At 47.1% G+C, this 10,000-nt stretch overlaps 1 protein-coding gene across 1 annotated transcript in view; it reads right to left on the reverse strand.

Moving 5' to 3' along the window:
* Positions 1–6,338: 6,338 nt before the first annotated feature.
* Positions 6,339–10,000, reverse strand: part of LOC143276525 (uncharacterized) — a 13,329-nt gene continuing 9,667 nt past the window's right edge. The window contains exons 5-6 of the mRNA XM_076581071.1: positions 7,897–8,065; positions 6,339–7,056 (exon numbers count right to left, since the gene is read on the reverse strand). Coding sequence (XP_076437186.1) covers positions 7,045–7,056; positions 7,897–8,065 — 181 coding nt within the window. The 3' untranslated portion in view covers positions 6,339–7,044. The remainder of the gene's footprint in view (positions 7,057–7,896; positions 8,066–10,000) is intronic.

Genomic DNA, 10,000 nt, shown 5'->3' on the forward strand with positions numbered 1-10,000 from the left:
CCTCCTCTTCCCTTGACCCCTACTGCCTTCCCCAAATCCCTCCTCTTCCCTTGACCCCTACTGCCTTCCCCAAATCCCTCCTCTTCCCTTGACCCCTACTGCTTTCCCCAAATCCCTCCTCTTCCCTTGACCCCTACTGTCTTCCCAAAATCCCTACTTGACCCCTACTGCCTTCCCCAAATCCCTCCTCTTGACCCCTACTGCCTTCCCCAAATCCCTCCTCTTCCCTTGACCCCTACTGTCTTCCCCAAATCCCTACTTGACCCCTACTGCCTTCCCCAAATCCCTCCTCTTGACCCCTACTGCCTTCCCCAAATCCCTCCACTTGACCCCTACTGCCTTCCCCAAATCCCTCCTCTTCCCTTGACCCCCACTACCTTCCCCAAATCCCTCCTCTTCCCTTGACCCCTACTGCCTTCCCCAAATCCCTCCTCTTCCCTTGACCCCTACTGCCTTCCCCAAATCCCTACTTGACCCCTACTGCCTTCCCCAAATCCCTCCTCTTGACCCCTACTGCCTTCCCCAAATCCCTCCTCTTGACCCCTACTGCCTTGCCCCAAATCCCTCCTCTTCCCTTGACCCCCACTACCTTCCCCAAATCCCTCCTCTTCCCTTGACCTCTACTACCTTCCCCAAATCCCTCCTCTTCCCTTGACCCCCACTACCTTCCCCAAATCCCTCCTCTTCCCTTGACCCCTACTGCCTTCCCCAAATCCCTCCTCTTGACCCCTACTGCCTTCCCCAAATCCCTCCTCTTGACCCCTACTGCCTTCCCCAAATCCCTCCTCTTCCCTTGACCCCTACTGCCTTCCCCAAATCCCTCCTCTTGACCCCTACTGCCTTCCCCAAATCCCTCCTCTTCCCTTGACCCCCACTACCTTCCCCAAATCCCTCCTCTTCCCTTGACCCCCTACTGCCTTCCCCAAATCCCTCCTCTTCCCTTGACCCCTACTGCCTTCCCAAAATCCCTCCTCTTGACCCCTACTGCCTTCCCCAAATACCCCCTCTTCCCTTGACCCCGACTGCCTTCCCCAAATACCCCCTCTTCCTTTGACCATACCTTTCTGAAACCCTTACTCTGCTCTGACCCCACTACCTTTCCTAAACCCCTGTTCTACATTTCGCTTCCACTAACCACCCACCCGCCCCCCCCCCCCCCCCCACACACACACACACCCCACCCCCGTTTTTCCTGCCCCATCTTTGCACCGTTTCAGTGGCACCACTCCACGCCGCTCGTTCCGAGTCACCCATGCACTGCTGCTGAGTCACTTCGGTGGTGTTCAGTGGTGCCTGTTCTGATTAACGTACTTTGGTCACCACCAACCAGGCCCTCCCCCCCCCCCCCCCCGTACTAACGACAATAATGGCTTAGTCGTGGGGCCAGACTGAGTGAGCGTACCCCTACCTCCCTCCCCCGCCCCCTCACACACATACTCCCCACCCCCAGAGTGGAGACCGCCTCCACGTCCCTCCAACAACCTCCCCCCCCCCCCCCCCATGAATCTGCCGACACTGAAAACACTGACATGTCGCACCCCAAGCACGGAAGTGGAGGGGTATCGAAACTGAGGTCACCATGAGAGCAGGGCATGAAAGGCCACAGGCATTGAGACTGTTTTGTTTATATTGATGTTGATGAAGGAGGATGAGGATGACGATGACGATGACGATGTTGCTATGGAGGTCCATTTTGGTTTGGGACTACGTGACAAGGCAGTACTCTACGCTTCCTGTCAAAATGAAGCGTTAACCAGGCCCGAGAGATACAGACACTTGCAGTGTTGGTCAGGGAATTAGAGCAACACACCCAAAGACGCATCCTTGAAGTGGATGATACTGTTTGCGTGGTCCCAGTCTCCCCATTTAAGCAAACTCACCTCTGGGTAGGTGTCGGCCGCGGGCAAAAAAACAAACAAACAAACAAACAACAACAAAAAACACACCACCGCTGGGAATCGAACCTGCGTCCTCCCAGCCGTCAGTCCGCGACGCTAACCACTTCGCCACGGCGGCTGGTAAAAGCCCTACTCTTCCCTGGACTCTTACTACCTTTCCTAACCCCCTGTTCTACCTGACAAATCTACCTTCCCACTGTCTTGTCTTTGTCCTTTTCCTTTCCTTTCCTGCTTCTTTGTTTGGACACTGAAACAGCGATGACAATGGGACAAGGAGAAGAAAGAGAAGAAGAAGACGACGACGACGATGATGATGATGACGAAGAAGAAGAGGAGGAGGAGGAGGAAGAAGAAGAAGAAGAAGAAGAATGGATACTTATATAGCACACTATCCAGAACACTCGCTGTTTTGATGTCTGTGTTGTTGATTCAAACTCCGTTTTCTTGTCTGTCTGTCTGTCTGTCTGTCTGTCTGACTACACACACACACACACACACACACACACACGCACACACACACACACACACACACACACACACACACACACACACTGCATACATACATTTTAACATACATGTGTATCTAACAGCTACCCTAACACATACGCACACATAGGCAGGCACAAACTTACATAAACACACGCACACATAATACACATTCATATGCATGCATGTAGTTAAGTACACATACATATGGATACACACATAGTCAAGCACAGCTAACGCAAAGGAAGTGGACCTGCCACAATTGAACTCACTGCTTAGGGAAAAGGTGAGTTTTGAGACGAGATTTAAAAGATGCGAGGGAATCAGAATGACGGAGGTTATCAGGGAGCTTGTTCCACGTCTTTGGCGATTGAAAAGAAAACGATCTGTGTCCATAGGTCTTACTTCTGACGTGAGGTATCCTGAGAAGTCGAGTATCAGAGGAAGAACGGAGCTGGCGAGACGGGGTATAGATATGGAGGAGTTCAGAAAGATACTTGGGGCCAGATCCATTGACTGCAGAAAAGGTCAGAGTGGATAGCTTATAGTCTATTCGATCAGAAACAGGCAACCAGTGGAGAGACTGAAGGAGAGGAGAAACATGATCAAATTTAGAAGCTCTGCAAATGAGTCTGGCAGCGTTATTCTGAATTCGTTGGAGTCTAACAGATATTTGGGAAGGCCGGCCAAAAGAGAGTTGCAGTAATCCAATCTTGAGAGAACCAGAGACCATACAAGTGTGTTGGTTGCATTGGTTGAGAGATAGTGGCGGGTAGAGTTGATTCTACGCAGTTCCACAGAGGCAACTTTACAGATATTCGAAATGTGCTGTTGGAAGGAAAGAGACTGGTCTAGGATTACACCAAGACTGCGAACAGAAGGAGAAAGTGAAACAGGTGTGCTATTGATCAGAACAGAGTCAGGAAAGGAAGGATGTTGACGAAACTTCTTTGGACAGGTTATCATAAATTCAGTCTTATCATTTAGTTGCAGCTTGTTGAGAGTCATCCAGTCCTTTAGGCCAGCAATGCACTCCTGTGTTTGAGTCACCAGTGCATCAAATTCAGCTATGGAAGCCGACTGATAAAGTTGTGTGTCATCAGCAAAGAAGAAGAAGAAGATAATAATGATGGTGATGGTGGTGATGATGATGAACTACTACTGCTGTTCCTGTTGTTGTTGCTGCCATTACGACTATTGACATGTTTTTGTTTCTTGTGTGTGTGTACTACTACTACAACAAATGCTACTACCACTACTTCTAACACTACAACCACCAAAATATAGCGCGCGCGCGGACACACACACATACTCACACATTTACACACACACACACACACACACACACACACACACACACACACACACACACACACACACACACACACACACACACACACACACACACACACACACACACACGAAACAAAGACGTTCGATTAACTTAAATCAACACAACTGATTCAAATAAAACATTATCAAAGGTTCAGAAAGTTGCCTGTCTTTTTCGCTTGGGGCCAGAAAAGGAAGATGGAGTGATTCTATTCCCTTACACCGGCACGTGCGTTGTGGCCTGGGGATGGGGAGGGAAGGGGGGGGGGCTACACAGGTGAGAAACCATCAGGAGTTATCTCTCTTGGGACACTGAGATCGGATGATCTAGTGATGTGCTTTCGTGGAGGACAGAGAGAGAGAGGGGGAGAGGGAGGGAGAGAGAGGGAGAGAGATTGTGTGGGGGTGGGGGTCACTGACTTATCTTGGTTTTCACCGCTTTGGGCGATACGGTGTCATGGATTGGAAGACGCCGTGAACACACACACACACACACACACACACACACACACACACACACACACACACACACACACGCACGCACGAACACTAACATACACACACACAAACACACACATGCGCGCGCGCACGCAATTATACACACATAAACATACACATACACAAACACGCATACACACACATACTTACACACACACACACACACACACACACACACACACACACACACACACACACAATCTCTCTCTCTTGCACACGCACACACACACACACACGCACGAACACTAACATACACACACACACACACACACACACACACATGCGCGCGCGCACGCAATTATACACACATAAACATACACATACACAAACACGCATACACACACATACACATACTCACACACACACACACACACACACACACACACACACACACACACACACACACACACACACACACACACACACACACACACAGACATACAGACAGAGAAACAGACGCAGACACACACACACTCAGACACACACACACACACATACACACACACACACACACACACACACACACACACACACACACACAACACACACACACACACACACACACACACACACACACACACACACACACACACACACACACACACACACTCACTTTCTTACAAGAACTACCTGTCAAGAAAAAGATCGATAAAAAAAATAATTTAAAAAATATAAAAATCACCACCCCAGGGCTACATCGATTAGGCGATCGACTCATTAGACCCATGACCGGTCGTTTTCTGCCAGAAAGGCACCCGGAATAAAGGGCACTAGCTTTTAACGGGTGGCACTTGCCTTCTATCCCGGGTGGATATCGTAATGACTGTATTGTGAGTGAGGGCCACTTTGAGAGAGGGTTTGGAAGGGAATCGTGTGTGTGTGTGTGTGTGTGTGTGTGTGTGTGTGTGTGTGTGTGTGTGTGTGTGTGTGTGTGTGTGTGTGTGTGTGTGCGTGTGTGTGCGTGTGTGTGTGTATGCGCATACGCTCATGTGTGTGTGTGTGTGTGTGTGTATGTTTGTGAGTGTGTGTGTGTGTGTGCGCATACACTCGTGTGTGTGTGTGTATATATGTGTGTGTGTGTGTGTGTGTGTGTGTGTGTGTGTGTATGCGTATACACTCATATGTGTGTGTGTGTGTGTGTGTGTGTGTGTGTGTTTGTGAGTGTGTGTGTGTGTATGCGCATACAGTGAGTGTATCACCAGCGGAGACAACTCAGTGGACACGAGATACATTCCATCCAATTGTTTTGCTGGGTTGTTTCCCTTGGAATGTATAATCTCGTCGCAGTTCTTGGTCTTTCTTCCACGTGAAGCAGATGTGGTCTAGCGTATATGGCATTGCCGGCACGGTTCAATGCCTCTTTGAATTGTAAACTTAAACTGAAAACGGAGTATGGCTGCCGACATGGCGGGGTAAATAAACAAAAACGGTCACACACGTAAAATATTACAGGCACGCAAATATGTATGAATGCAGACACTAAGGTCTGAATGATTGATTGATATGGATACTTATATAGCGCCTATCCTCGGTCGGAGACCAAGCTCTAATCGCTTTACAAACACGGCGTCATTTCCTCAACAGGCTGCCTACCTGGGTAGAGCCGACTGACGGCTGCCATTGGGCGCTCATCATTCGTTTCCTAACACGTTGGGTTATGCTGCTGTCAGGCATTTGCCAAATAGATGTGGCGTAACGCATATGGATTTCTCTGAATCCAGTGACGCCACAGTCCTTGATAAACTGAAAATGGCATTGAACAAACAAAGAACTATTTCGTTTTTCACATGCGTGTGCTAAGTCGACACATGAAAGCCCAACGTCGACCCAAAGAAATATGTAGGATCATGAATATGTATGAATAAAGAACACACAAGCGCGTTGAGCGCACGCACACACACATACACACAGTGACACACACACGCGTGTGCGCGCACATACACAGATATTCATCGCACGCGCGCACACACACACACACACAAGCACGATCAGGCAATCATACACGCACTGTGCCCGCGCGCACACACACACACACACACACACACGCACACACGCGCGCATACATAGGGTACACATTCACAATTAATGTCACACACACACACACACACACACACACACACACACTTAATGTTTAAAAAATAATTTATTGGACTTTTACATCAGAACCTCAAAAGGGCTTTCAGTCCATCAGTAAAAAACACTATGCATACCATCCAAAGATGTCACAGGCAGTGAAAAGCTTGCTGTGTGAAAACGAGCAAACGTTTAACACCAACCAACAAACAAAAAAATCAGTAAAAGACAGGATTTACACTCTTACTTAATGCAAGAGGGGCAAGCTGTCTACACACAGGTGCAAAACAAAAATCACTGTTCATCGTTGAACGGCTCTCAGAAAAGTTGGGTTTTGGGGGGTTTGGGTTTTTGGGGTTTTTTGTTTGTTTGTTTTTTTCCCCCTGGCAGCTCTTAGTCGTCGTACTGGAAACCAAAATGGCACACATACACACACGCGCGCACACACAGAAATTCACTGCTCAGAGTTGAACAGCGCTCAGAAAAGACTGGGTCATTGTCCATACTCAGACACAGAAGCTGACTGCTCAGAGCAAAGCCGCAGTCACAAGTTGAGCAGTGGCGTGGTCGGGGTGTTGAGGCTGTATTGCCGATAGGGTGGGAGACTTCAGATCACCAGGCCCAGGTCACACAGGGTTGACAGCAGAACTGTACGGTGTGTCTGCTTCAGGGGGAGGGGACGGGGAGAGGGGGGGAGGAACGGGGGGTGGGGGGGGGCGGGGAGGGGGTGGTGTCATGAAGTTCCCCCTGCCAGCCCTTAGTCGTCATACTGGAAACCAAAATGGCACACATACACACACGCGCGCACGCACGCGCGCACACACACATACACACACGCGCGCACGCACGCGCACACACACACACACATCACTATCATCACCTCCATCATCATCACCATCATCATCATTGTATACGTGAGCAGGATGGATAGCTACCCCAAACATAATTATCTGCATCCTAGGCATCATTATCATCATCATATGTGGAGTGATGGCCTTGAGGTATCGCGTCCGCCTAGGAAGCGAGACAATCTGAGCACGCTGGTTCGAATCACGGCTCAGCCGCCGATATTTTCTCCCCCTCCACTAGACTTTGAGTGGTGGTCTGGACGCTAGTCATTCGGATGAGACGATAAACCGAGGTCCCGTGTGCAGCATGCACTTAGCGCACGTAAAAGAACCCACGGCAACAAAAGGGTTGTTCCTGGCAAAATTCTGTAGAAAAATCCACTTCGATAGGAAAAACAAATAAAACTGCACGCAGGAAAAAAACACCAAAAAAATGGTGGCGCTGTAGTGTGGCGACGCGCTCTCCCTGGGGAGACCAGCCCGAATTTAACACAGAGAAATCTGTTGTGATAAAAAGAAATACATATACAAATACAAAATACAAATCATCATCATCACCACCACCACCACCACCACCACCACCATCACCACCACCATCACCACCACCACCACCACCACCATCACCACCACCACCATCACCACCACCACCACCATCACCATCACCACCACCACCACCATCACCACCACCATCACCACCATCACCATCACCACCACCACCACCACCATCACCACCACCACCACCACCACCACCACCTGCCCACCCCAAACATCTCGGCAGCCATGTCTGGAGTGAACTGGAGCTGCAGTCCCAGAGGTGGAGGTCCCCAGATGTTGAACGCAGAGTCCAGGGCACGTGACCGCCACGTGGGGCACCTCGAGGGGTCATCCCGCATCCCTCGAATGACGCACTCCGCCATGTGGCTGAACATGCTGAAAGGTACAATGCAATACAATACAATACAATACAATGCAATACAATACAAAGCGATACAATACAATGCAACACAATACAATACAATGCAATGCAATACAAAGCAATACCATACAATACAATGCAATGCAATGTCATGCAATGCAATACAATACAACACAACGCAATGCAATACAATGCAATGCAATACCGTTCAATACAATGCAGTACAATCCAATCCAATCCAATCCAATGCAATACAATACAATGCAGTACAATACAATACAATGCAATACAATACAATGCAGTACAATACAATACAATAGAGTACAATACAATGCAATACAATACAATACAATGCAATACATTACAGTTGAATACAATACAATACATCGCAGTTCAACACAATACAGTACAATACATCGCAGTTCAACACAATACAATACAATACATTGCATTTCAATACAATACAATACATCGCAGTTCAGTTCAATACATCACAGTTCAATACAATACAATACATCACAGTTCAATACAATACAATACATCGCAGTTCAATATAATACAATACATCGCAGTTCAATAAATACATCACAGTGGAGTGGTGGCCTAGAGGTAACGCGTCCGCCTAGGAAGCGAGAGAATCTGAGTGCGCTGGTTCGAATCACGGCTCAGCCGCCGATATTTTCTCCCCCTCCACTAGACCTTGAGTGGTGGTCTGGACGCTAGTCATTCGGATGAGACGATAAATCGAGGTCCCGTGTGCAGCATGCACTTAGCGCACGTAAAAGAACCCACGGCAACAAAAGGGTTGTACCTGGCAAAACTCTGTAGAAAAATCCACTTCGATAGGAAAAACAAATAAAACTGCACGCAGGAAAAAAACACCAAAAAAAAAATGGGTGGCGCTGTAGTGTAGCGACGCGCTCTCCCTGGGGAGAGTAGCCTGAAATTCACACAGAGAAATTTGTTGTGATAAAAAGAAATACATATACAAATACAATACATCGCAGTTCAATACAATACAATACATCGCAGTTCAATACAATACATAGCAGTTCAATACAATACATCGCAGTTCAATTCAATACATCAAGTTCAATACAATACAATACATCACAGTTCAATTCAATACATCGCAGTTCAATACAATACATCGCAGTTCAATATAATACAATACATTGCAGTTTAAAACAATGCAATACATTGCATTTTCAAAACAACACATTGCAATGCAATGCAATACAATACTATGCAACCTGTATGTAATCATCTGAACATTAGTGTTGTGCTGGACTGTACTGTACTCCTCCTCCTCCTCCTCCCTTCCCTGCCTCTTCCTTGTCTTCAGTTTCTCCAGTTTTAGAGTTATGCATGTATGTGAATGACTGGTGCGAAAGCGCTTTGAATTGTCTCTGCACAAGATTCAGCGCTATATAAATATGATAATAGTAATAATCATAGTCCTCCTCCTCCTCCTCCTGGGTCAAATTTCATCCACTTTACTCAGGCTCCGATGCCTTTTTTTTCCCCCACAAAGTGGCATTTTATTTACTGCATTGGGCTGTACACATACAGATATTTTTGCTCCTGTAATTAATATCGTAATCTCACTGTTTTTTGTTGTTGTTTTTTGTTTTTGTTTTTATAATATTTTTGGTTTTCTTATCCCTGTCAACTTTTTTCTTGGGTACAGGTTTTTATGCAGTGCCCCCGTTTGGATTATTTGTGGCAAATCTAGTGTATGTGATGTTGTATCTTATTGTCACTTGTTTTATGCAGTGTACTTAGGAACTAACATGTATGTTTCGGTATCGGATCTTTTGTATTTTTCTTGTTCTTATATTTTTATTGCCAGGCAATCTTATATTTAGTTCATGTATATAATGATCCTTTTTTAAATAGCATGCAGGTCAGTTACTGCCTAAATAGCTTTAATTTTAGGCTCTGGCAGT

The sequence above is a fragment of the Babylonia areolata genome, chromosome 32 (assembly GCF_041734735.1).
Source record: "Babylonia areolata isolate BAREFJ2019XMU chromosome 32, ASM4173473v1, whole genome shotgun sequence".
In the NCBI taxonomy this organism is placed as follows: Eukaryota; Metazoa; Mollusca; class Gastropoda; order Neogastropoda; family Buccinidae; genus Babylonia; species Babylonia areolata.